The 27351-nt window shown below is 43.1% G+C and overlaps 3 protein-coding genes across 14 annotated transcripts in view; 2 read left to right on the top strand and 1 right to left on the bottom strand.

Moving 5' to 3' along the window:
* The window catches only part of LOC100544253 (E3 ubiquitin/ISG15 ligase TRIM25-like), a 7527-nt gene extending 1195 nt beyond the window's left edge, over positions 1–6332 (top strand). Inside the window, exons 2-9 of the mRNA XM_010718928.4 lie at positions 1387–1482; positions 2509–2742; positions 2847–2869; positions 4007–4137; positions 4574–4604; positions 4991–5022; positions 5742–5813; positions 5970–6332. Coding sequence (XP_010717230.2) covers positions 1387–1482; positions 2509–2742; positions 2847–2869; positions 4007–4137; positions 4574–4604; positions 4991–5022; positions 5742–5788 — 594 coding nt within the window. The 3' untranslated portion in view covers positions 5789–5813; positions 5970–6332. The remainder of the gene's footprint in view (positions 1–1386; positions 1483–2508; positions 2743–2846; positions 2870–4006; positions 4138–4573; positions 4605–4990; positions 5023–5741; positions 5814–5969) is intronic.
* LOC104913252 (uncharacterized) lies at positions 1169–12932 on the bottom strand. Of its 6 annotated transcripts, XM_085236972.1 has the most exons (4): positions 10290–12932; positions 9354–10207; positions 8498–8587; positions 1169–7205 (listed from the first exon to the last, which is right to left on the bottom strand). In XM_085236972.1, exon 1 carries the CDS (start codon positions 12930–12932, stop codon positions 11853–11855), a length of 1080 nt encoding a protein of 359 aa, XP_085093098.1. In that variant the 3' UTR covers positions 1169–7205; positions 8498–8587; positions 9354–10207; positions 10290–11852. The 6 variants fall into 6 exon arrangements, with proteins under 6 accessions (XP_085093098.1, XP_085093097.1, XP_085093094.1 ...); XM_085236971.1 differs by having other exon boundaries at positions 8498–10207; XM_085236968.1 differs by having other exon boundaries at positions 1169–8587.
* Positions 11993–27351, top strand: SLC26A2 (solute carrier family 26 member 2). 7 transcript variants are annotated; one of them, XM_085236963.1, is made up of 5 exons: positions 12177–12213; positions 12905–12977; positions 15024–15101; positions 16185–16838; positions 18656–27351. In XM_085236963.1, the coding sequence occupies exons 4-5, from the start codon at positions 16197–16199 to the stop codon at positions 20159–20161; spliced, it is 2148 nt and encodes a 715-aa protein (XP_085093089.1). In that variant the 5' UTR covers positions 12177–12213; positions 12905–12977; positions 15024–15101; positions 16185–16196; the 3' UTR covers positions 20162–27351. The 7 variants fall into 7 exon arrangements, with proteins under 7 accessions (XP_085093090.1, XP_085093091.1, XP_085093089.1 ...); XM_085236960.1 differs by lacking the exon at positions 12177–12213 and adding an exon at positions 12454–12591; XM_085236964.1 differs by lacking the exon at positions 15024–15101 and having other exon boundaries at positions 11993–12213.

Below are 27351 nucleotides of genomic sequence, written 5' to 3'. Positions count from 1 at the left end.
AACATTGCTGGAAGCAGGTGAGGAGTAGCCAGCACCAGCCAGGCAGCAATCAGAGAATCATAGGACTGCCTGAGTTGAAAAGGACCTCAAAGATCTTTTAGTTTCAACACCTTGCCGTGGGCAGGGTCACCAACCACTAGATCAGGCTGCCCGGGGCTACATCCAGACTTGCTTTGAGCAATGTCTAGAGCCTGCCTCATCCCTGGAAAGTGAGATCTAACATCATCCAGAAGTCTGCCATCATACATTATAATAGCACTCAGTGACTGTGGTGCCAAAGTAAGCAGCTGGGTGAGTAAGGACTGATGTATCGCTGATGTCCTGAAAAGATGGTCGCTTGTTACCTTGCCCACAGATGCTACAAACACTGACAGATGTGAAAACCAAGGGTTTGGATTACATTAGGCACATGCAGAGGTTCTGACAGGAACAGAACTTGAACAGACAAAGTGAGATTTATTCATTTAAAGAGAAATTTACTTATTCAAAGGGACGGTTTTTAATTGATGAATCTACCATATACAAAGTCACGCATACATAAAAATTAAACATTGGCTTGAAAGACTTCAAGAATTATATTGGTTTTGCAGTTTTGCCCTACCTTTAAGAGGAGGCAAGTAATCACAGCCTGTGTTAGAGCTTACTGTAAGCATGGTGCTGGAGAAAGCAGGCACACATGCTGCTTCACTAGTGCCACAAACTGATGTGCGGAACCAAACTCTATAACCACAAAGTAGTTATATAGCAGGTATGATTTATTCAAGTGCTGCGCAGACACCAGGTGCAAGGGGGATAGATCCGCCTAGCTTGCACACCGTCTGGAGAAATCATGCCACAGATATAGGCTGGACTAATACATAATCAATAGTTTTCCCAGAATTCGGATACACATTCATTACACCCCCGAGAGTTCGTTAGCATGCAGACGCTCCCCTGTTGTGCATGTGTAGCTGGTCGTGGGATGAAGATTTGTTGTCTTCTTTGCGAAGGCTTCCGACCGTTTTCGCTGTAAACTTCTGAGCTTTCGGGAAGGGGAGGCATCCCCCCAAACCAGTTTCTTCTTGCCCTGTGGACATCTAATCACCTCCCTGCCAAATGTCCTCGGGCTGTTCTCAAACCCTTATCTTTATGGCCTTCATCCCCCTCACTATCCCAGTCACAGTGTCTGCCATCCCTTATTTTCTAACAAGCTCTACATTCTTGCTTCTATAAACTATCTCTAACTATTCCCCTTCACCCCCCTTATTCTCAGTCACTGTGAAGCCTTTTTGCCTTTTTACTTTCACTTACGGGGCCCGTCTTACCTTTCAAAATGGCTGGCCTGATTTAATAATATCCATGCTGCTTCCCTGTTGCGAAGTTCGATGCTCTTTTTTCTTCTGCTAGGATGACCTCTCTCAAACTATGGATAGGCTGCTGAGATACATAGATGATTTATCTATCGCCCTTGAGGAGCTTCAGCAAAACAAGAATCAGATCGAGGTATGTGCCCAGGTCACAGCTAATTCAGAGCATCTTCCCTCCATGTTTTTTAAGAAATAAATGATGGCAATAATACTGTGGTGTCACATTCAGCAAGTTGTTCTGATAGATGCACCTGCAAAAGTACTCCAATAATTACTGAAAACATCAGACACAGCCTCCTACAGGTGGTGGTATTGAAAGTGCTCTGTGACAGCAGTTTCAAGCCAGGGCTGCACAGGGATGCTGAGGCTGTGACAGGGCAGAGCTGTGCCTGAATGGCAGCCGGTGACCTCCACTGACTGCACTGCTGTGGGCTGCCTTCCTCATTCCATCTGGAGCCCTTGGGAGTGGTCAAGCCAATCCAACTCTACTACATTTTAACATGTGGTTATTTGGGTTTTAGGATCTAGTTTGGCTCTTTTGCAAGAATTAATTATGAGTGGTGCTCACTATGAAATATACTGGCTGTTAGTATCATTACAACTGCAGAATAAATATGGTAAGCAAGGAACACAGAATCTTTTAGCTAGGACAATTGTCAAATCAGGAGGAAAATTCAGGTATCATCTAGATGTCCAACTTCTTCAACTATCAGTACAAGTAGAAAAAAAGATGAATAGAAAGAGATGCAGTCCAAAGTAGAGAAAACACTGATTTAAGAAGCTCCCATCAAGCTTTTTCATAGCCTCGCAGCATAACTTCTCAAAAGGAACCAGCTGGGAAACTCCACCATTTATTGTGGTTGCGGGACTGGCAGAGTTTAGTCATTTGCACACCACAGTCTGTGCATAGCATTATATATTTTTAAAGCTTTTTATCCTTTAAATAAAAGTATTGCATTTAGCAATGTGAGAACCACATTTTATCTGATTTTGTTACTACAGCAGGGTAATTTTCAGAATTTTTTGTGTTTATCAGATAATCTAAGGAAACGCTTATCATCTGCTTCCTTCTAAAGACAGCTGAAAGGACAGATACAAATCTAGTAGAGACCCCTAGTTGAGTGCCTGAGCCAGTGCACCATTTTCTTATCTCTTCATTTAGACTAATACGAAAACAGTGACTTCTCTGCTACAAAATATGTTTGGAGAGATAAAGACACAGATAAAAATGAAAGAGAAGAAGATCCTCAGTGATATTCAATCCAGTGAGAAATCACAATTAGCAGAATGTGCCAAACAGAAGAAAGAGATGGAAGAAAAGAGAGATGAGTTTGTGCAGCATCTTCAGTCCTTGCAGAAGATAAAAGAACAACCAAACACTTTCCATATCTTCAAAGTAAGCAGCTGTTCTTTGTTCACATGCCCGCTTCTCAGCCAGCTGCCCTTTCTGGAAATTACACTAATGATTTCTTCTTCTTTTTTTTCCAATCTTAATCATAGGAATTGAGGCTGGTGCTGGACAGGTACGTTCCATCTGAAAACACTTGTTTTCTTCTTTGAAAAAATATGATGTAGGTAACTGCGATCAAACCTGCTGCATGGAACCCCTTCTGCAAAGCTGCTCCCTATTCCATCTGTGCCCGAGGGCACCATGTCCACACAACTAACAAAGATGAGGACATAGCTGCTGACCATTCCAGTGGCCCATTTAGCTTCAGTTTCTTTAGCTACATGGTTACTGGATTCTGGTGAAAACTACTGGCTTTTATTATGACAAAAACGTTTTTGTTAGAGATGGAGACCATAAGGGCTCAGGTTACAGACAGCAATGCTCTCCCAGCTGTGTTTTTATTACATTCCCACACTTAGTTGCAGTGAGCAGCCCTTGGCTGCAGAGATGACTGGCTTGGTTTGGGTTCTGTTTGTGGACAAGTGTAATGACTTGATAGAACACTTGCTTTTTCCTGCAAGTGATACATTTAAGTTATAACTTACCACTTCCTAACTGACATCTGGGTGTCTGCTGTAATTCAATGGTGCAAAACCACACTGCCAGTACATTAAGTTACGTATCCACCAGGGATTCTGTTGCTGCAGTAAACTCCTCAGTCTCATGAAGGTCTAGCTCTAGCATCTAGCTGGATTTTAAGAGCTCATCTCTGTACCTTGCACAAATTAAAGCGGAGATTGGATGGTAAGGATAATTTAGAATCACTGCACACCTGGCGACTGTGCTGGCAGCAGTGCATTCCATTACTCACAGCTCTGCTGCAAATCAAAATCTAGCCTGTGGGATTGAAGCTGTTTTCCAGAAACCTGGAGACCATTTAATATGTCTGGCATTTTCTTTTTATCACAATGGTCATTGTGCTAGAACAGTGACAGCCTGCCTGCAATTGGTCAAAGCAGCTTCTCACAAAAACACTATGGCTGCTCCATTCTCATTTTCAGTATTTCAAAGGTCCTTTGTGGGTCTGGTAAGTAACAGATAATGCCAAAGAAATCGTTAATTTTAACAGCTGTGACTTGTTTAACCTTAACAAAGAGTTGTATACGCCATCATGTACTGTCCTCTTTGCAGAATCCTTCTTAACAAAAGAGTTTGTTAAATCTTCAACGCTAAATGGCTTTCTGTGTTGAAATGCCTGTTTGCATCTTAGCATTTCTAGTCACAAGTTCAGGATCTATCCGAAGATGGATGTGTCAGTGGTGGAGCTGGACGGGGCCGCTGTCAGCAGCTTCAAGACAGTGATGAGGGAGTGCTCATCCCGCCTGGACACGTACTTGCAAGGTGTGCACAGTGTCCTGCCCTGACCCAACAGCAGAGAGTGGCTGAGTTGATAGAGCCTCCTCCCCTTGGTGCCCAGCGCTGGCTCCTTCCCACAAAGGTTCAGAGTGAGAACTCAAGTGAGATTTGGGGTTTGAGAGTGCAGTGTGGGCTGATGGAGAGGTAGAAGGGAAGGGGCAGTAAGGCTGATTCTGGAGTTGAAAACAAGGGCTCCAAACCTGTGTAAAGCCAGCTTCTCCTTCCTCTGCACTGGTTCCCTGCTTCCTCCTGCCTGCTAGGCATTGGACAGTCAATCCTGATTTTGAGAAACATCTTCTTTGTTTGCCCACCCTCCTTCCCACTGAGTTTATCCCTGCCCGTGGTCTCAAGTGCACAGCACCAAGTCACAGACTTGAATGCATTGCCAACTTTGTAAAACATTCTTCTCAATCTTTCCTAGGACTACTCACTAACCAGATTAAGTGGGACAGGTAAATCCTTTTCTTTATTTATGAAATAATTCTGCAGCAGAATTTAAAGCCTGTACATCTTCTGGTCCTGTGCTTTGGTCTCAGACCCTGACATGGACATCCAGCCTTTTGCCGTGCCCCGGCTGCATTAAGTGAAGAGGAATTGTCTTGGGCCACGTATAAAATATATAATATAGTTAAGAACTTTTTAAAATATATTTTTTTATTAAAACATTAAACAAAAGATGGCAACGGAACCAGAAAACTAGTGGGTTGGACATATATGTGGAAATCGTCATTTATCTCAAAATAAGGGGGTCAGATCTATTAACGTCACCTGTTTTATTATTTCCAAGATGTGATATATGTTTTATGAGGCACTAACATTCACTGCTGTCTCTTCACAGTGAGGATCCAGCTGCTGGTAGCAGTTCAAACAGTAAGTGTTCAAAAACACTCGCTGTTCCTCAGGAGGCTGGCATGGGGCTGTCATCTTGCAGGGAAAATATCTCAGCAACTTTTTGTTGTATTTTTCTCCTCTCCACGAGAGAAGTGAGACCAGCAGAAGTGCAGCCTCTGGGCACAGTTCACAAAATCTGCAGAAATCTGTGGAAACTTGACAGAGAAATTATTTATCTTGAGCTTGAGGGAGAGGCAGGTTTTGTGTCGGTACTCAGTAAACGTCTGAGCCTGCCCCTGGGAAAGACCAAAGAAGAGTTCTCTCTGAGCAAGCCCAGTGCCTGAAAACATCCAGAGACAAATTCAGATGCTGCAGGAGATATTAAATCTGTAAACAGTATTGCTTTTCAGATATCAGTAATGCTGAAACAGTCTTCTGCTGGGTAGGAAGTGGTGTTTTTCCTATAAATTTTTTTTTGAGGAAAACATGTTTACAAGTTAGTTGAAAGATTTAATCATTGCTTTTCTGCAACTAAAGTTCATTTTACAAAATAAGTGTTGTTCTGTTTCTTTGTTTTTTAAATTCAAAGAAGAAGTGACACTTTCTTCACCACTTCTTAAGTTTTGGAGGGGAAAAGATTCCATGCTGACAAGCATTTCTAATGGATAGATTGATTAAAAAATTTCACTTTGGAAGGGATGTAGAGGATTGAAAACAGTGCTGTCTTGTCCTAACTGCAGATCTGTTTGTTTTACCAGACAAATGTAAGAAGTCAAAACAAAAACAATCCCATAAATTTCATTAACTGAAATAGATGGAGAGCACAAGAGGTAGGTGGTACAAGTAAGCTATTCAATAGAGTTTAAATTACACAGCTCAGCTTTACAATATGGCTGCTTTGGCTTTAACAGAGTCAGCCTTAGATTATTACAGTGTTACAGTTATTATTACTGTGTGAATCTTTTCCATCTTGTGTATTTCTACAGTGTAATACCAACTGAAAGGATGAAGATGTGAACAAAGTGAGTGGTATACATATTGCTGGAAGAAAGGGAGATGCCAAAAAGCTCAGAACACAGAGAAAAAGAAGTTAAAGATTGTCCAAAATGTTCTTTAATTCCAGGCTGCCATTGAGTGTCTTGGTCTTCCTTATGAAACTCCTATTAAAAACAATTCTATAGCAATGCAAATTTTGAAAAGAGGTGTCAAGTATTAACATGAAAATAAGAAAATCTCCAACTACATCATCTTGTAGCACTAATGTTACGTGTGTCCTATTAACTGAAGTGACTAGGTTGTCTTTTTATGGTAGTGTAACTAAATAAAGAGCTGTAGATATAAACGAGAAAGGCTGTTTGATTTCGTACCATCAGTGGGGATTAATTGTTGGGAGCACTGCTTGTGGATGGCTGCAGTAGAAAGCTGTTCAGGACCGTGGCACATATTTGGATAACCACACGTAACACAAGTGATCGTTATAGCAAAGATGCAATTATCTCTGTATGAGTAGCTTAGTCAGCCTCTGTAGCAGCAATGTTAAATCATGGCCTGAAGCAGTGATTGAGCACTTGGGGGGAAGGCAGGGCTAGCCCAGTGGAGTTCAGGTGCGTGCAATACATCTGAATGACCAGAAGGGGTGGATCCTGGCTCTACCCCTTCCCAGACCACATTTAAGGGTTTGCAGTGGAGGTGAGGGCATCTTGCTGGAGATCCCTGCATACTTGAGGTCTTCCAAAGGTAAGCAGCCTCTTTGCTTTGTGGCTGTGGTGTCTCAGCAAATCCTCGCTTGTTGCAGTCTAGAACCTTGCTGCTTTGCTGTCATTGTCGTGCTTTCTGTTGTGTTACAATCTCCAAGGCACATTAAGCACTCGTATGGACTTCTCAAAGAGCCATGCAGAATGCCATGGTCATCCATCACTATGCAAAGAGTCTGAAAAAGGCCTGATCCTAATGCAGAACCTTCTCTGTTAGTGTCCTCCCCTTTTGATGTGACAGAGAGATGACTGAAATCAGTGGTTTGCCGTGTGAGGGCTGTGGGCTGATGGGGTGTGCAATGAAATTGCTGATCTCCGCTCCCTTTCTCAGTATAGATGGAAGTGCATGTTACGTTTCATGTGGCTGATGTCTCTGCTTTCACACTCCAATTTCACATTTGCTGATCTGTGTGGCTGCTGGCCTCCATTCTGAGCATTTAAAAATTATATATGGTGTCCTTATCACTCCTAGTAAAATGAAGGGACTTTGCCTGGTGAATTTGCAAGATGAATCGCTTAAATAAGAACACTTAGCATTAAAACAAAACCAACCAAACAAAAAAACTTTATGTACATAATGAAACTCAGCATCACAAATGAGCTTTGGAAAGGTGATCAGCACCTGGTCTTCTCAGTAGGTTGCTGTTGTAGGTTGTAGGAGCAGTGCTAATGTCTGTATGTTAAGAGCCTTCCCCTCCATTATTTCCGTGGCATTGTTTTCCTTTGCTGCTTCTGAAATCTGGGAAGTGGAGAACTGAGGCACAGGGCTTTTTCCACAACTGGGCCATGCCTGGGAGCACTGCATACCCAGTGAGGTGGGCAGCAAACATTACACAAGCACCACTGCTCCCAGCACAGCTCCTGATGGTTATCACTGTTGCATTTTCCAAGTGATCTGGACTGGAGGGACTTAATTGCAGGGATTAAAAACTATTAAGGCAGCAACATCTCCTTTCCAGATTTAAGTGGACTGCAAAACTTCTGTGGATCTGCAGCCTTTGCTCTGCTGCATGCTTCTGCTGTCAGCAAAACAGAAACTGCATGGCCAAATCTTGGGAGCTCAGCAGTAGCTCAAGGTGACTTTGCAAATGTTCCCTACTGCTGCAAGCCAGCAGGACATAAAGGACAGCTACTCACAACCACTGAAATGAAGCAGAAGAAATGAGGCAGTCCTTCAGTGCTTTTATTACCTAGGCTGCTCTCTGACTGCCAGGTAGTTACTGCTTTCACTCCAAGTAAAGGAGCCATGACCAGCAACTGCAGCTCAGCGCTGCTGCAAATCAGTACAGAGCGAGAGGTTATTCAGCAATGTATTTTGAGTAGCTCCCCTTTCCCCATCACACTGCATCTCTTCAGTTGGCTACACTTAGCAAACGTCACCTCCATATCCCATGGTGAAATATATCAGTTTAGTATTTCCTTGGTGTGAACCTGTGTTACAAACATATCTTCCTGTGTCCCAGGAAATATACAATATACGTATTAGGTAGCAATCGGAAGGCAATAATTACCTGAATGGAACTTGCATAGCACTTGATTTGAAGAGAAAAGTTCATGCAATTCTTCACTACTATATTTACCATATGTGAATTTGTAGCACTTGCCAAAACAGAGCAGAAGAAGCTGGCTCTATTACAGGCTAAATTAATGTGAAGATAGAATCACAGAATCATCATGGTAGGAGAAAACCTCTAAGATCATCAGGTCTGACTATCAGCTCATCCCTCCATGCCCAGTAACCACGTCCCTCAGTACCATACCTCCGCGGTTCTTGAGCATCTCCAGGAATGGTGATCCCAGCACCTCCCTGGGCAGCGTGCCATTGCCAGATGAGAACTTTATAACTGCTGCTAAATGGCAAAATCAATAATTTCATTTCATTCAGATTGGAGAAAACATATTTTTCAATACTGCTATAGGCTCACAAAGCTTTTGGATGAAAATATTCAGGAATGCAGATTTTCTGAGTTAGACGCAAAGCTGATGGTGCAGTTTATGTCCCAATATATTTGACTTGTAAAATTAGCAGAGACGAAGTTCTCTGAATTTGACACTAGTCACATTTTTAATATCCCACAGATTAGCCTTGAGGAAGCAAAAAGAAGTGAAAGACAATGAAAGGAATGTAAGAAAGCACACTGGAGTCCAGTAAGTAACTAAGCCTTGTACCCTACAGAAACACTAAAAATGTAACATTTATTTAGTTTTTTATTCTAGGAGACAGTATTGGACTCTGGCATTCATTGAGAGCTCAGCATTTCTGTACAACTATTAGTAAAGAGCAATCTTTCTTAATAACAATATAACTGTAGAGATATAGTCCAGAGATATGGACAGAGCTAATTTCTTTTTTATATCTTTATGGCTTAAGTATTTTGATTACTTAAAGAGTCTGATTAATTACAACTTCCAATATCTATTATGCTCCCTTCCCTCCATCCACACCATTTTTATTTGGCCTTTTGTCTCATCTTTGATGGAAATTTTTGAGAGTGAAGTGGCTGACTTTACAGCTCCTTTTTGCTCTTGCCAAGCATGTGGCTGAATTTATAATCAAATAAATAATAAAAAAAAATGCATTTCAAAAGCTCGAACACACATCTTTCTGCTACTTACTTTGATGGGCTTTCTAAGCAAGTCGGATGCACCACATCTAGGCCTTCACATGCCTGGCACCAGGGCCTGCTCCAACCAGCAGCTTAGCACCAGCCCAGGAGCACCACTTGGATTTCCACACTGGAGATGTCAAGGCGTCCTGCAGAAGGTTGTTCAAGTCCATGGATTGCTCACATTGAAGAAGTTCAGGACAGCTTAACATTATTTGTTTTGTCCTTATTTTCCTTTACGTTGCCCAGTGCCGTTTGCTATAATACCAGCAGCATGGCTGTGAGCAGTGAGGGTGGAATTAAAGCAAAGTGTAGCTGGGTGGGTGACAGCTGTCTCTCTTACCCTGGCTGGGCTCTCTCCAGAAATGCCTGTCTTCCTTCTCCTCTGGGTTTGGGACAAGCTGCTTGCACACGGAGGCAGGTTTGCACAAGCTCCTATAAGCTGACAGAGACACAACTCTCTGTGCAGCAAATGAAGCAGTGTTCATCTTCTCCATCTGCAAATTCCATGCAATGTTCTGCAAATCTGAGCCTGAGGTCTGTTAAATGACAAGGTGTATAGGGAAGGAAAGACAAGAAAGAAGACGTTTCTAGTGGCATTCACTACACCCAGCTGTCCCACACTGGAGCCATTGAACAATCTTATTTTGTAGGCCAATGAACTTCTCTCTGAAGATTCACAATCATAAAAGCGATTGTGAAATCTGGGCAAACAGAGGCAGCAGGTTTGACTTGTAGACTAAGCAGGATGGGGTGGTGGCACGTGTCGGCATTTGTGCATCAACAAGCCTCAGGTCAGGTTCTTTGGCAAGAGATTCCTTAGCATGAGAAACCCAGTCAGACTTCTCCACGGCCAAAGGTTCCCTGCACATAGAAATGCATTAACCATAAAACTTAATATACCTTAGGAAAAGGAAAGTAATTGGCAGTTAAATGATTTACTCACCTTAAATATTTAGTTGCGTTTTCCCCCGCTTTTTAGAAAATCAATCTACAGCAGCAAAAAACAAACAAAAAAACCCAAACAGCAATCTAACAGTAGCTCATGTACAGTAAAAGGGGGGAAAAAAACCCTAACGATAGTGGTGATTCTGAAAAAAAGTGCTTGGGATTTTTTTCTTTAATCCCGCCTTCTTTATTTGTGCCCATGAAGATACTCTTTCCCCATTGCTCTGAAGACGACACGATGTGTTTGATGATCCAAGCTGCTCTACAGCCAGCACCACCAGAAAGGCAATGAAAAGGCTCTGAGTCCATTTCTTTGTTTTGTGGCATTAGGTTTCTACACAGTTCCTGCACAGAGGCTGTCTCTTTGTGCTTTTAAAATAGACGTCAGGCCTCACAAGGTTTCACTCCGATAGTATTGCTGTCACCATATATTAAACTCCAGTAAAACTCCAGTGCAAATCCCTATAAGGATTGGGAAGTTAGAACTGCTGCTGATTCTGACAGCTGATAGCAAGGGGGGAGGAAGGTTGCTCTTTCTTTTCCCTTGTAACTTGTATCTTCCAGTTACCGTCACTTCCAGTTGAAGCCTTGTGGCAAGGGTGAATGTGACGTATTTGAAGTACTCTGTATTTCCACAGAATGACAGATCTTAAATACAAGATCCTTAGCACTGCTTTCTCCATTCATATATTGACGTGCTGTTTGGCAGCTCAAGGTTCCACATGAAATGCAAATATTAGGCAATGTTCGATTTCAGATAATGTATGCTCTTCAGTACAGGCAGGGAAGGGAAGGGAAGCAGGTTCAGCTACTATGACCATGACCCCCTATTCAGGGGAAGATAAGAGAGTACTGAGCTCTTGCAGCAGGGAATGGTCAGAGAGATCATGCTTTTCATAGCTGGACTTGCTTCCCAGACAGATCTAGATACTGAAGCAAACAACTTGAAACACTGCAATGAGTATCAGTGGCACCCCAAAGCAGAGTCAATGTCTAAAGGGGGCTAAGGGAAAGGAGGAGACAGACCTTTTAGCAGGGTCTGTTGTGACAGGGGGGAAATGATTTCAGACTAGAAGAGGAAGATTTAGGTTGGATCTAAAGTAGAAGTTCCTTGCAATAGAAGTGGTGAGACATTGGTGCAGGTTACCCAAAGGTGCCCCATCCCTGCAGAGACACATGATGTCACGCTGGAGGGGCTCTGAGCACTGATGGAGCTGTGGAGTCCCTGTTCATTGCAGGGGGTTGGACCAGATGGCCTCTAAGGGTCCCTTCCAACTCAAACAATTCTGTGATTCTGTAACAAATTGTTACGGTATCCGTAATTATGGTAGCCATGGGAAGTTCAGGTCATTTTGCTTAATATTACCAACAGATTATTAATCTTTGAATTTAAAAATTGGAGAAGCTCAATTAACAAAAACACAGATTGTTCACTGGAGTTCTTCTGGTTAGTTGTCTCTTTAGTTTTTTGGGCTGCTCTTTTTGTGGAGAGGATTACAATGAGTAACTCTGCTCTAGGCTTTGTCAGGCCGCTGGCAGTTCAGAACACACATGGGATGAATTAGAAAGTAAAAACTGAAGCATTACTAGTGCCTTTGCATGGAAAAAAAAAGAAAAAGAAGCCAATTAAGTGAGAGCAGACACATTTTTCACTCCATGCACTGACGAAGGCACAGGCTGGGTGAGGGCTGCCGGGCCCCGCTTCCCGTTGTTGTTTCTCACGAGCAAGATCAGGAGGCAGCTCGGGGCTCGGGCCGGGGCTGCGAGGCGGGGCACGGCCGTCCCTCCGCGCTGGGCCGGCTCCGGGCTTCCTCCGGCGGCCACGGGAGGCGCGGCGGGGCGGCTCCGGGTCGCGGCGGGGAGGCGGGAGCTGCCGGGCCGCCTGCAGCCTCCGGAGCCGGGGCCGCCAACCGCTCGCAGTGGTGAGTGGGCGGCGGGGCGGCGGGCAGAGCCGGGCGGAGCGGGCGGTCGAAGCGGGGCTCGCGGTGTGAACTTGGTGCGAGCTGCCAGCGCGGCTCTGCAGAAGGCTCGGCGTTCCGCGACCCGTTTTGCGGAAGGTCTTCGAATGCGGTGTTTCGTGCCGGCAGGAAAGAAAAAAACGAAAGTGGCGAAGCCGAGAGGAGAGCACGCGACGTGAGCTGGGGGGCGAAGTGAGCTGCTCGGAGGGGAAGCGCCGTTCGGATCCAGAGGGTGGCACTGGATTTACATAAACCGATTTCATTATCCTGGATACTTCAGCGCCTGCTGGCATTCTAAACGATACAGTCTCCGCGAACACTGCTGTTTCAGGAGTATAAAAAGTGCGTGCGCTTTGTGCTCCGGCGCGCTCCCCTCCCCGCAGTCCGGCGCCCGCCTTTCGCGCAGCGCGCAGCCCTGGGCCGGCCTCGGGCCGCACTTCCTCTGTGCCTGCAGCGCTGCGTTCGGGGCCCCGTGCTGAAAGAGGGGCGGTGCGCCCCTGGAGCGCGTCCAGAGAAGGCTTACAGCGTTGGTCGGCAGCTGGACTATTGATCTTAGTTGTCTTCCCAGCCTTAGTGGTTCTACGATTCCATAGAAGCGGTTCTTGCAGAACTTGGATTTCTACTTCATCTGCTTCTCTTCTACATCTCTTCACAGTGTTGGTGCCTCTTTCACTCGTGTTCATACACCAGTTTCTGAGTGCGTGCCTGAAACTTCTCGTGTCCGGCAGGTGGGTGCGGTGAGCCTGGGTGGTGATAGTATGAGGTAATTAAATGTGCGAGTGGCATTGAGAGAAGTAGTCTGGAAAGCTGACATCAGCGTCATAGAACTGACACTTCTGTTTTATTTAGTTTCTATTCTTTATTGCTTGGGTCTAAGTTTTAGCTTGTAATGTGTTATCTCAGCCCTTGAATGAGCTTTGCAGCCCGTTATTCTCTTGCTGTCTGGGTGTCTGTGTTCTGGGATGGTTGCGTGGAGGTGCAGCTCACCCCGTGCTGCCAGCAGTGCTTCCAGCATTGGGCAGATGGTGCCTTGCCTGTATGTGGCGGGGGTAAGAGAGTGCCGGGTGGGACCCAGAAATTATCTGCAAAAGTCATCAGATCTCAGGAGTGTGGTACCTCCAGTGTCTCGATTTTATGGCAGCCACTTGATGACAGGACAGATACCGGAAGTTTCCACAAGTCTGTGTTGTGTTCTCAGTTCCTTGTGGCAATCAGACAGCCCTGAAGATCTTACTCGGGCCAAAAGGAGCTGATAAAAGTGAATTACAGGCATACGAATAACTTCATGAAAATGGTGACACACTGCAGCTTCTTTTCCAGGTTAACTGTAGCAGTACACTGAAGCAACAATTTTTCTTTTTGGAAACAAAAATCTAGTTGTACTGCGCGTAGTTGGGCTACGTGGTTACAAAAGTAATGCAAAGCAAGCTTTCAGAGAGAAAAGGGTGAAATGGGTGTTGAAAATGGTGTGTCACTTCCTTGTGTCCTGCCCTGGTTAGAGGCTGGGGCTGTGTGGTGAAAGGCCCTTTTCTTGCCACGGACAGACAGCTGTTATGCAGGTGAGCACAAAGATCCCCTATGTGCTCAGAGTGCAGCAGGCAAAAAGATTTTTGCTTAGAACGTTTTTGAGCTGTGGAAGCACAACCCAGGTTCCATCCGCTGCACAGACGTTTTATGACACTGCACAGAGCTAAACTGAGCTGCCTGCGTTTCGTGTTTGAGTTTCCTGACCCATCAAGAAACATTCTCAGGCTTCAGTGATCTGTCCGAGAGCCCTGGGTGAGGGGAGAGGAGCCGCAAGGGTTCTCATTGCTGAAATCTTTTCTGAAGTCTGAGAAAATTAACTGACCCAAGTAGCTTCACACAAAAAATTGGAGGTGAATTTCCCCCCCAGATTTTGCAGTATTGATTTGCTCAGCAGTGGATGAAAGCTTATTAATTTCTTACTCCGTGCTTGTGAAATGAATAAAACCTCTTGTGCAAATACAAATATGGAATGTGCTTCAGACTCGTGCTTTTGTGCACCGAATTCACTGTATTCTCACTGGGCAGCATTTGCTTTTCTTGTATGTACTATAAATAATTCCCTAGTGGACTTTGCAGTACCATGTGGGTGGGTGAGATTAGATATCTGGAGTGTGAGGATGAGTGCTGGGAGTCTGCATTCTCCTGGGTGCACGATCCCTGTATCATCCTGAGTCAGTCACACCTTGCACCGTAGGTGTCCTCATTAGGAAGTAAATACTCTAATTCCTCATAAGATTTTCTAAGCCTATAATCATTCTAAAATACATTGAAGATACTGTGCTGACAGCTGTTAGCCAAGGGACATTTGTCATTGTGTGTGTATAGGTTTGTAGTACAGTAATTCTGCATGGCTAGGAGGCTCTGAGGTAGAGGTTTGGAATGATTAAGAACACACATAGGCAAAACGGAACCTTTGTTCTCTTTCTGCCTATTGTACTAGAGGATTATCTTAAACAAAGAGAGCAAATATGGTGACAAATAAATACGTTTGTAACGTTATCCCTAAAAATATAAATGTATCACAGTTCTGGGTGGGGTAATCTTTGGATCCAGAACTTAGCTTTTTAAGTTAAAAGGGCCAGACTACATAGAAGGACACGGATACTAGAAAGAAGACTTGAGTTCAAACTGGAATTTTCCACTTAGGACTCACCTAACACAGCAGTGCATTAAGCTTCATTTTTATTTATTTATTTATTCTCTTTTTTTTTTTTTTTTTTTTCCCCATTGGAACATGAATTTTCCAGAGCTGCTCCTCAGCCTGCACTCAGAACTGCGGCCACAAAGAGTCATGTTCTTGGCTGCCGGGCTAGGTCTTCTTTCTGGTATGTAGATCCAAATAGTGCCCTGCAGTCCCCACGTGGCATTCAGGATGGCATTGGTGCAGTGGGGTTATTTGTGGGTTTGAAGCCGGGAAGGTCTCTGCTCAAAGCACAGCAGCCTTTCAGCAGAGCAGTACAGCAGCCAGCTACCAGAAGTGAGCTGTGTTGAGTTCTCTGGGAGGAGCAGGAGCTTACCCACCGGAGAGGTGCTATAGTGAATGAAAGCATCTTTTGAGGCTAAAACACCAGCCCCTGCCTTTGGTATTTCCTGTTGGCAACCTACCCACATTAGGCAGTGTGTTGACTTTAGATAGCCTGGTTGGTTAGAGACATGGCTGTTGTGAACATGCTGCCCCAGTACAGATACCTGCCTTGTTTAACTGGATGTACATAGCCTGTGTTAGAGCACATGTTCTGGCAGAAATGTGCTGCTTACTTTACATTGTCCCCCTTAACTTGCCTTCCTTTTGTGCTGTTTTAGCTAGATGTAGTTTACTTCAAAACCAACTTCTAAAAATTACAAAGAGCATTTTGCCATTGTATCTCTGGGTGAAATAAAGTCAATAAAGATTTCTTACTAGGTAGCAAATCTTTACAGTGTTTGCAGGAGTAATTGGTGCATGAAGAATACTTGTTTTATGGAATGTATATGTAAAAGAAGTTTAGACCAAGCTGTGCAGCGTGAGAAATACACTAATTGTAGTTAATTTTCAGCAACTGGATTGAAGTAACTGTTGGACCACAACAAATGTGCCTGTCTTTCTGCAGTGGAGCGGTCTGCAAACAGCAATTTAGTCAAGGAAACTTCTCTGGGAGACAGTGCTCTTGCATTCTTTTCCATTTCACAACTTTAGCAACAGCAGGTTTATTCTACAGGATATCAGCTTCTTTCTTAGAAAGCTGATTCCTTGTTTAACAAGGATGTAATGGGGAGACTCTTTCCATGTTTAATTGGGACTTGCTTTCTCTGCTTAACCAAGACTATTAGCCCTTGCTTTTCATATCCTCTGAACCAGCTCCATTAAGAATTCTGGTCTAACACATTCACTTATGGTTTAATAAAGCAGTCTTTCTTTCTGTTGCTAGGGAGCCCTTGAGATGACAGCCATGGCAGAATTCAACAACGTTCAATCAGTGTCTGAAATGCCAGAAGAAGGTGAAGCTAAACGTGGCTTCTATCACAGAATGCTTTTGGAACCTCAGGAGGAGAAGAGGAACCTGAAGGCTCTGATGGTTAAACAAGTGAAGAAAACTTGCAGCTGCACTCCAGCCAAAGTTAAAGACTGTGTTTTAAGTTTCTTTCCCATCTTGCAGTGGCTTCCTAAATACAATCCAAAAGAGTGCTTACTGGGAGACATAATGTCTGGTGTGATTGTGGGGGTCTTGCTAGTCCCACAGTCAATTGCTTATTCTCTCTTGGCTGGACAGGAGCCTATTTATGGCCTTTATACATCCTTCTTTGCAGGCATTATTTACTGCATATTTGGAACCTCTCGCCACATCTCTGTTGGTATCTTTGGTGCACTTTGTCTGATGGTGGGACAAGTGGTGGATCGTGAGGTGCTGAGAGCCGGCTATGAGCTGGAGCCAGCTGCTCTTAGTGACCACATGGATACAGCAATGCACGTGAACTCCACCACTGCACCTGTGAACCAGACACTGCAGAAGCTGCTCTGTGATAAAACCTGCTATGCAATAAAAGTGGGAGCCACCATGACCTTCATAGCTGGAGTTTATCAGGTAAGAGGAAGTAGGCAAACAAGTATTCTGTGGAAATAGTTTTAATTCTGTATGTGGTTGTTCATATGGGCAGTCTGCTGGGGTTGCACATGTTCTCTGAATCTTGGGCAAACGGATCTAAGCAGGACTGGATGTTGCCAGTTACTGTTGTGCAAGAAACTCCTCTGTGATCTCCTTTTTGTTTGGATAACATTTTGTACTTGCTTTGTTAGTTTGCTGGTGACTGCAAGGACCTGCATGGAACATTGCCAGGCCTGCTACTCCCACACTGATCTGCACACTGCCTTCCTTGCTGTGCTCTAAAACTTGTATTTTCTAGCTTATATCTTATATCAGGGCTCAATTTCACTGGGCCAAAATGTGGCATGTTATCTATTAATTCCAGGCTTGAGTCACTTGCATTTATTAAAAAAAAAAAAAACAAAACAAACAAAAAAAAGAAACCAAACTTGAACAATAAAGCTATTTCCAGTTTCTTTTTATTTATCTCTAAGCTTTTTTTTGGTGAAACTTTGTTGTTTGCTCATTCAAAGCCAAATCAATGCCACTGTATATTACAAGGATGGATAGTGACAGGACAAGGGGAAATGGTTTTAAACTAAGACATGGAAGGTTTAGGTTAGATATTAGGAATTTTTTCACTTAGAGGGTGGTGAAGCACTGGAACAGGTTGCCTGAGGAGGTTGTGGATGTCCCTGGGGGCATTCAAGGCCAGGCTGGATGTGGCTCTGGGCAGCCTGGTCTGGTGGTTGGTGACCCTGCACATAGCAGAGGGGTTGAAATTAGATGAGCATTGTGGTCCTTTTCAACCCAGGCTGTTCTATGATTCTGTATGAAGAGGGTACTACGGAGATAATAAAGCAGTTTCGAAATGAAGCTTTTAGTTACTACCACACTAAAATATGTTATTTAATAGTATTTTACTCTTCTGTCTCTGCTTAGATCGTAGAATTCAATGCTTGCTGAAATTAAAGCAGATATCTTTGTTTTTAGACTGTCATGCATTAACCAGAATGGATTTAGTTTTAACTGTACTTCAGAACTGTGATATTTAAGTTCGTGAGTTCACATTCATTTCTTCCTATGGTGACATTCACAGTGATAGCTCACCAAAGTGTAGAGGAGAAGAAAAGGAGACATTTAGCTCCGTTTAGCATGAAGCTTGTTGGGAAAGAAGGGATATTTCCCTTCACATGGTTACGGTGGATCTCCTGGGGAGAACACCAAGGATTTCTCCATTCAGCTAGCATTAATAAAAATGAATGCCAAGAAACTTCAAAAGTTTATCTCTATTTATGTAATCTGCATCACAAGAGTCTGAAGCTCATATACTTTCCAGGTTGGATGCAGCAAGCTTTATGCAGTGCAAAGGGCAGCTGTTAGACCATAAGCTGTATTTTTATTGCAGGTTGTCATATTTTATTGCATGAGACATACAAAAGCATAGATTTTGGATCTTTGCAAAGTTCACAGAGATTGAAAGAAATTGAGACAGAAATGGTACAAGTAACTAGTATTCCAAATGCTTTCTTTTCTTGGGACCCTTTTTTCTGAACCCAATGAGCCAACAATAAGCATGGGTTCAGAGCATGGAGGCCTCTGTGACCTCTAAAAAAGTCTGCTCTGTGTTGGAAGTGCATTTCATTTAAGTGTGGTGCACAAGAAGGAGCTGAGTACTGGAGACAGTCTTTTTCATGCTGAGACCATGCCTTGTCCTCCAAGGCCATGTTTCTTACCCACTTTTTTCCAGATCCCCACGATGATGGCATCTACAAAGTCTGAATTCTAATCTCTTGTATGTGGTTGATTCCTTGCAGGTGGCCATGGGTTTCTTTCAAGTGGGCTTTGTCTCAGTGTACCTCTCCGATTCATTGCTCAGCGGATTTGTCACGGGTGCCTCCTTTACCATCCTGACATCACAAGCTAAGTACCTCCTGGGTCTGGACATTCCACGGAGCAGTGGCGTCGGCTCCCTCATAACCACGTGGATAAACATCTTCAGAAACATACACAAGACTAACATGTGTGATGTCATCACCAGCTTTTTGTGCTTTCTTGTTCTTATCCCAACTAAGGAGCTTAATGAACATTTTAAATCCAGGCTCAAGGCTCCAATTCCAGTTGAATTAGTTGTGGTTGTGGCAGCTACTCTGGCATCTCACTTAGGGAAGCTGAAAGAAACCTATGGCTCAAGTGTTGCTGGGCACATCCCAACTGGCTTTCTGCCACCCAGCCCTCCTGACTGGAACCTGATTCCTAACGTGGCACTGGATGCTATCCCCATCGCTGTCATTGGCTTTGCCATCACTGTTTCCCTCTCAGAGATGTTTGCCAAGAAGCATGGTTACACTGTGAAGGCCAACCAGGAAATGTATGCCATTGGCTTCTGCAACATCATTCCCTCTTTCTTCCATTGCTTCACAACAAGTGCAGCTCTTGCTAAGACTCTTATTAAAGAGTCAACAGGTTGCAGAACACAGGTTTCTGGCGTTGTGACTAGTTTGTTAATCCTAATAGTCCTCCTTGTGATTGCACCTTTGTTTTATTCCCTTCAGAAATGTGTCCTTGCTGTCATAACCATTGTAAACCTCAGAGGTGCCCTGCGAAAGTTCAGAGACCTGCCAAAAATGTGGCATTTGAGCAGGGTGGACACGGTGATCTGGCTAGTTACTATGGCGTCCTCAGCACTCATCAGTACTGAGATTGGCCTTTTGATTGGTGTTTGTTTCTCTATGCTTTGTGTCATTTTTCGAACTCAGAAACCAGAGGCACCATTGCTTGGCTGGGTGGCAGAGTCTGAAACGTATGAGTCCCTGTCTGCTTATAAGAACTTAGAAACTAAGCCAGGAGTTGTGGTGTTGCGTTTTGAAGCACCCCTCTACTACATCAACAAAGAGTGCTTCAAATCCGCACTGTACAAGCAAACTGGAGTCAACCCAGCCTTGGTGAAGGCAGCAAAGAAAAAGGCAGCAAAAAGAATGCTTAGAGAGAAGGAAGCGGGTTCTGGTGGCAACCAGACCAATGTTTCCATGGAGCTTGTGTCCGAGCCGTTGGGGTTTCACACAATAGTGATTGACTGCTGTGCAGTACAGTTTCTGGACACAGCAGGAATACGCACGCTCAAAGAGGTCTGCAAGGACTACAGTGAGATAGATGTCCAGGTGCTACTGGCACAGTGCAATCCTTCGGTGAGGAGTTCCCTCATGCGGGGAGAATTCTTCAAAGAGGGGGAGGACCATCTTCTCTTCCACAGTGTGCATCAGGCCGTGGACTTTGCACTGGGTGCACAGGAGCACAGCAGGACCTGTGCTTCTAAGAGCTAATTGTGGGAAGGCAACAAGTTGGAACAAAGCCTGGAAAAAAAATGAGCATTGCTTTATGTATGGTACTGAGTGAACGCAACTCTTAAGTTTCTCATGATCTGTATATGAGCCAAAGAGTTTCATATGAACATTCATCTCATTTCTCTTCTGTCATCAGCTTTCCATTTCTTGGTTCCCCTCTGTTTTGATCATCAGCACGAAGGTCTTTCTGAACAAGACAAGCTTTAGAAGCATTCTAGGCAAACCATCTAGCTGAATGCTACAAGGCAACTCATTTCTTGTTCCTAGTTGAGAAATTGCTTTTTCATATCATCACAGCCTTATATTTTTAAGGAATGACTGACAGGTACTGTTTACTCTGTTTTTTATCACGTTGTGATTGCTTGGTCATATTAGGACCAATAGATAAGGAAAATCATGCAACAAAAAAGTCTTAATGCATAGCTTATAACTTACCTGTCGCCTCTGGACAATGCTTTGTCATCGTGTGTTGACAGCCAAATGCAGCCAGATGAGCGGGGACATGGTTATCTAGTTTCTGTGCAGTCCCTTACATGCCAGGAAAGATTGCTCTTTTGCTTGAATCTCTTTGGATAATCTCTCTGGAAGTATTTTTATTTGGACATGATTGCTTAGAAGTCTGATTCATACTTATGGTCAATTGCTTGTTTTGTTAGTATTTAGGAGCGCTTTAGGATTGTGAACATTAGATATGAAAGATCACCAATTCATGGGTTGCAGTGCAATACAAGCTGGTTTTACTTGCCAAACTGACAGAACCCCAGACACCGGAATGAGAAGGGCCCCACAGATTATCCAGCATTGGGCCAAATCTGCCTGTGCCATGCAGACTTCCGGTGTGAATGCAGGTTTTATTGACCATAAACCCTTTATATATGCTCAGTCATGGGCCTTTTGTAATGGAGATGTTGGCCAAGAAGAGAGGTAATCAGAAAAAGAGCCAGAAAGAAATCTGCTGAAAGCTCTTCACCAAGTCAGTGTAAATAAAACTTTGTACTTTGCTTTTAAGTTATGCAGAACAGTGAAGAGTCCCTATTGTTCATGTCGAAATAAAGGCACTGGGTAGGAAGACGTTCTCTGTTCTTACAGCAATAGAATACAATTATGAAAGCATAATTGAAAGATTAACTTTTTTTTACTGACTGCCAGGGGGAGTTTATAGTCTGAACTGCAGTTTCTTGACAGCTTTTAAGAGGGAAAAGGTGTTGTATATGACGGTAAGCTCATCCTTAATCATTCAAAAATGAGTCAGGAATCAAAAAAGTAAGAAAATGCAATGTAAATCATGAAGCATTTTCTAAATAGAAATACATTTTCCATTTAGGATGATTTTATTTTTCTGAGCAATTAGGAACTTTTCCCTTATTTCAGTGAAAGCTGAAATGTCACACGGTGCTTCGGTCTGGGAGCTCAAGAGAAGGAACAGACAAAAGGAAGTTCAGTCCCAGGATCTGGCAACATTTATATGCTAGGTGAACTTACTACATTTTTTAGGACATGATAGGAGTGTATAAAAATATTTAGGGAGTGGGCAGGGCGTATGGAAAAGGATCACATAACTGAGATCCTTGAATTGGACTTACTAAGACAACAGCGAGACTTCAAATATCAGAGATTCTAAAGCTTCTGCAGTGTTCAAAAAACACAAATAGTTTTCTTTCATAGCCTTAAGGCACGTTTATACAAGGAGATGAATCCCAAATAGCTACTGCTGTTTTTTTTTCTTTTCTGCATAAACTTTAATTCTGTGCTAAGAATCCCTTTTGTGCTTTGGGTAATTATAGGGATCAAGTTTGTATTATCAAAGTGGGGGCTGCTGTCAGGAGGGAGCAGCTCCAGCAGCCAGGATCCTGCTTTCAACTCTAAACAAAAATTACCCATGCCGTTTTGAAACGCCAAGCCCCAGCTATTCATTTTCCACCGCGTTGCCCTTCAGGCACGGGCAGCTGACAGGGAATGAGCTGCTCTGATGGTCCTGAAGAGTTCCTCCTGGGCAGGGATGGCAGCAAAGTGGAAGGTGCTGTGGGTGAATCTTTCCTGTCTGCGCTCATGACTTCTTACCCTTTCCACGCTGCCCAGGAGAGGATTTTTTGATTTGTGACAATGCGCAGTGATAACAGAAGAAGAAAATAAAAAGTATTTATTAAATGGCTTTTTTTTAAATTTCAAATTTATTTCCACCTGTGCCAAGAAGGGAGGAATAAGTGCGTCAATTCTCAGGAGCAGTACTACAGCTGTAAAGGATGCATATTTGTGGCACCTGAGTGTTTGTTTGTATTAAAGCACAATAAAACAGTCATAAATTGATTTTCAAAGAATTAATTTAGATTACAGCTAAAAGATAGACTAAAGTGATTTATGTTTAGCTAGAGCACATCATGCTTGGCCGCAGTGCTGTTTGTGCAGCCACAATTGGCAGTGTAACCTCCAAACTGAATTTGAAGCAAAACACACACACGCAAAATGTATTAAAATGCAACTGCAAAAGCATCCAGCCAACAAAAAAAAAAAACACCAAACCAACAACAAAAAAACAATTTCTGATGTTCTTGCTTAAGATAATATTTATAGGCTGCAGTTTATCCTCTACATAAATGCATACAGTCCTGGTTGGAAGGGAATACAAATAAACGCCCGTTGGCAGAGAGTTAATGTAATAGGGAGTCCTTTGGCATTAACTGAAGATTGGAGCTTATCGTGGCTGGGGTTTCTTAAAATGGTGGGTTTTCAGGCATTTTCCTTTTAAAGCTTTTTTTTTTTTTTTTTTTTTTAATGGAGACAAGTGTAAGTGAATTCAGGCCCTAGAATTCTAGAGCAGGAAGCATGCCTTGCTTCAGTATGTTTGTGGATCCTTGAGAAATAATCTAACTTCATGTTTAGGCACCAAGGACCATTGAGTGAAAACTGTTGCCCTAAAAAATTTGTTTCCTAAAGGAATTTCAGACACGTGTATACATATATATATATCTATATCTATATATATATACACACACATAAATGCGCACACACCTTTTGCAGCTTTATGTCTCCAGTCGTGCTTTTGCAGAGTGGCTGCTTCTGTCCTAGAAGGGGCTCTCTAACCTTCTGCTGAATTAAATAAACAATGGACCACACATAAAGGACTGTAGAAGGGAAACTGCTATACCCGCTGCTGTCTAGTGTTTCTTTTATCCTTTCGGCTTAATTTGTCATCTACAAAAGAATGAATCCCAGAATGATTGCCTTTGGGCTGCCCAGAATGGTGACATTTGTTGCAGAGGCCTTCACAGCCCAGGGCCAACCTGGAAGGCTGCATAGATCTGTTGGTCTCCTGTAAGGCAGCTCCCAAATGTCTGAATTCAGCAATTCTCCGTCTAAATGAGGAATTAGCAGATCATTAGCACATTCATTAACGGTAACAACGTGGCATTATGGAAATTAACACTCACAATCTCAGCTATACTGAAGGCTAGCGGAAGTATCTTTAGTGGTCTGCTAAATGTCAGACTTTCTCTAGGTTTCTTGCTGCTGTAGGCAGTAGTTTTCAGCTCCTGATGTGCCAGTTGCACTAATAAATGTTTCACTTGTGTGAACGTTTTGACACAGAACCAATTCTTAATCCATTTCAAAAATAGGAAGGTGTTAAAGTGATGCACGTGGTACTTATTTTTGGATTTATGATGACATAGAGCACCTGGTGGGAAGGCAGGATCAACCCAGGAGAGCTCAGGTGCATGCAATGCAGCTGAGTGACTGGGAAGGATGGAGCCAGGGCCCACCCTTTCCCAGACCTCATTTAAGGGTTGGTAGTGGAGGTGAGGGTATCTGATTGGAGATCCCTGCCTACCTGAGGTCTTCTCAAGGTAAGCAGATTTTCTTCTTTTGTTTCTGTATCTATGGGTGTTGCAGAGGAGCTTGTTCTCATTTGTTGTAGCCTGGGATTGTGTCACCCTGCTGTTACTGCTGTGCTTTCCATCACGTTGTAGCACTATGGCATTACGATAGTCAACCTTGGTCCTGTGTGATTTAGTGATCTGGATTTCCTAGCACGTTGTTGCAGCTCTGGTCATTGCTTTTCAATTCATCACACAATTCATCTCATCACCTTTCACGCTTCTGTGTTTGTCTGTAAGGCACTGTGTGTGATTGACTGTAAATAGAAGAATCTTAGCATATTTTGATATTACCTGTGAGCTGCTATTCAGTTTTTATGTCAAATCTTCTAGTGAGACCAAAGCTCCCAAGCAAAGACTGCAGAGGCACCCCCCAAATCCCACAGTGTTTGGGGCTGTGAGGAGCAGCCCCATATACCTGCTGGGAGAGCTACAGCCAGGCCTGGGGCTGCATAAGGGCTCACGTACCAGTGACAGTGCCTCCCAGGATAACAGACCTGGTAGGAGGCCTGTGGTAGCACTACATACAGCCGTGTGCCTTTTTCCATGAGTGTAATAATAACACAGGATCCTTGTTCCTGTCCAGTGCTGCTGCATGAGTCAGTGATGAGTCAGTGTCCCATTCTCAGTATTATAAGGGATTTCTGGCTTTATGATTATTTATTTTTGTATACTTCTAATCTAATTCTGTACTTGACTCTCCTAGAAAAGACCACAAAGCTACCATGACATCTGTACTCCTTCCCCATCAGGTTGCAGTGATGAACAAGGAAATCTCTCTCGTGGATGGGGGGGGAAAACATTCTGGGTCTTTGAGTCAATTGGTCCCAGCTGTAGCCCACATCCTTGTGCCTGTGTGTGAGCTCTGTGCCAGATACTACATCTGCATCTTGCTTGCTGTGCAAGCCTGCCTGGTGAGGTCTGCACTTCCTGTACCCAGACCTTATTGGGGCAACACTACAGATCTCCCCAGGTCCCACTCTTTGAATCTTTCACCCAAAGGCTGTGCAAACTCCCTGCTCCCAGCATGTTTGAATACCTGTTAGTAGGTGTCGCTGCTAAGAAGTTTTTAATGAGACTGAAGTCATCACCCCCAGGATCCAAACTGCTGGACTAGATCACAGAAACTGGAACATGAGGAAGCCCTACTGGTCGGGTGTGAAACACTTCAGGCAAATAGATCCTTTTCAGGATGTTACTTTCTGTTTTTTTTTCTTTTTTTTTTCTTCTTCTTTTCATATACTTTAGAGAGATGATTAAATTATTTAAGTGATTGAAGTTCATTTTAACAGCATTAATTTAACTTAGCTAATGAAGCTGTGATGTAGATAGGAGTCATCTGCTAATGCAATCCAGGGTGCCTTTTATCTGTATAACTTGTTGTGCTTTGCTGAGTCTCACACTAGGATACCATTGTGAGTCTGGAATATTGATATAATTGCCCTCATTAGAAGGGATTTGCACTTCTACTATGCTGGCATAGCTAAAAGGGGCAATGCTCTGTGCCTTTGCATTTTGAACTGCTTTGTTAAGTCCCAAGAATTACTTGCACTTGGTTGTGGTGTTTGTAAGCCTTTGTTGGAGTAGCTGCTCATGTGGAAAAAGAACCTGATCTTTACTGACTCAATAGAATTTCTTCTGAAGTAGAAATCATTTTGAGTCTTGTCTTTTCTTTTGAGATGATTGTAATGCTAAAAGTGATGCCTCTGGTTAGGTAAAATGACTAATATTTAATATATATAGTTTATAGCATAATTAGTACCTTTTATCGTATTTCAGAGAGAAAATAAGGCATATTGCCATTTCTCTAATGTGCAAATATACAGAATACTACAGCATTTGATAGAGAGTCAAATCTCCATTGAGGAAGTGTGCTGCCCAAAATATTTGAATTGAGTCTGAAAGCATTCAGTTCTTAGTCCAGCTCCCAGACCATCTCAGGACTGTACAGAATGATGGGAAGTCAAACATTCTGCTGGACTTGGGTCCAAATTTTAATGTCTAACTTTTGACTTTAGAAATGAAATTGTGATATAAATCTAACATCTTTAAGGGGAGGTAAAGCATCACTCTTTCTGGCAAGCACGTGATGATTTCATTTTATGAACTCCAGTTACTTGCAATCATCTCTGCACTATGGTATAATCTGGGATGACTTCTGAATTATTCTAAATTCAGATTGATTTTAAGATACTGTTTGTGACAATGTTTTGCTCAATGAATTAAATGACAAATTTTGCCTGGAGTAGCTTTTTCAAATTTGGGAGTTAGCTTAAACAAACAGGACCTTAGGAATGAAAAAACAACTTGTCTGATTAGACTGGTTTACAGAAATAGTTTGGAAAGTTGCATAGCATGTATAATGGATTGCCTTTTTATTACTATTTGTAAGTGCAGTATAAATGAAGTGTGATACTTCCCCCAGTTTGGTGCTAGAATCCAGGGTGCTGGGGAGGCTGTCTGCCCCTTGCCTTTGCCTATTCTGTATGTATGTTTGCTAGCACAGACATGGCCTTGTGCACAGCCTGAGATGTGCTGCCATCAGCTCCTCAGGAGTGCTGTGCTCACTGACCAAAGCCTGTGATGGGAGTTGTTTTGTCAATCGTCTTATGTTCTACCAACAAAACGTACTGAGGGGCTATATCATCTGCGTATTGCTGGCTTTACCTTTTTTCTATCTGCTTGTTCTGTATCAGCTGCCATTTTAAAATGCTGATGTGCCTTATTGTCATTGTGGAAGACTGTTAAAAGAAGAATTTTCTGTCAGATATGGTAAAATCTTTGAGATTTCTTTACCATCATTAAAAGATATTTATGTTCTTTTCTGCTTCAGATGTATGCTTGATACTTTAACAGGTGCTGCAGCTTTAAATCTTAAATGGAAGAGCCACAGTCTGAGCAGTGAGCTACTCCCTGTTCCTCTTCACAGCTGCACCAGTCACTGTTGTAAAGGTGGTGTACACAGTTGCGTGCAAATCTGAGTTTCCTAAAATAGCATGAACTTCCCCTGCATTGTGTTGTGTACGCATAAGCACACATGGAAATTTTCTGCCAACACAGAAAAAAGGTATGAACAATACATGGATGCCTACTGGCTTTCACCTTCTATCTTGGGTGCTCTGTGCAAGTGGCTGTGGTTTTTTTGTGAAGAGATGTGGCTGTAATAAGAAATGCTGACAGCTGTGTGCTGTGTCAGGGTGAGCAGCACCCTCCTGTGGGCCAGGTTTGAATTCCCAAGGGGCAAGAGATGTCAGTTGTGTGTACTTGCAGCGCATGGCATCACCTATTCAGCTGTTT

This window comes from Meleagris gallopavo, chromosome 15 (assembly GCF_905368555.1).
Source record: "Meleagris gallopavo chromosome 15, MGAL_WU_HG_1.1, whole genome shotgun sequence".
Taxonomy (NCBI): domain Eukaryota; kingdom Metazoa; phylum Chordata; class Aves; order Galliformes; family Phasianidae; genus Meleagris; species Meleagris gallopavo.
The sequence above is the reverse complement of the archived record's forward strand: the minus strand, read 5'-3'. Positions and strand labels throughout refer to the sequence as shown.

Excerpts from the sequence above, each read along its gene's own strand:
- LOC104913252 (XM_085236967.1), bottom strand. The coding sequence starts at position 12,932 with ATGAACACGAGTGAAAGAGGCACCAACACTGTGAAGAGATGTAGAAGA.
- SLC26A2 (XM_085236964.1), top strand. The coding sequence starts at position 16,197 with ATGACAGCCATGGCAGAATTCAACAACGTTCAATCAGTGTCTGAAATG. Across the intron at positions 16,839-18,655 it reads TCATAGCTGGAGTTTATCAG|GTGGCCATGGGTTTCTTTCA; the intron begins GTAAGAGGAAGT and ends GATTCCTTGCAG.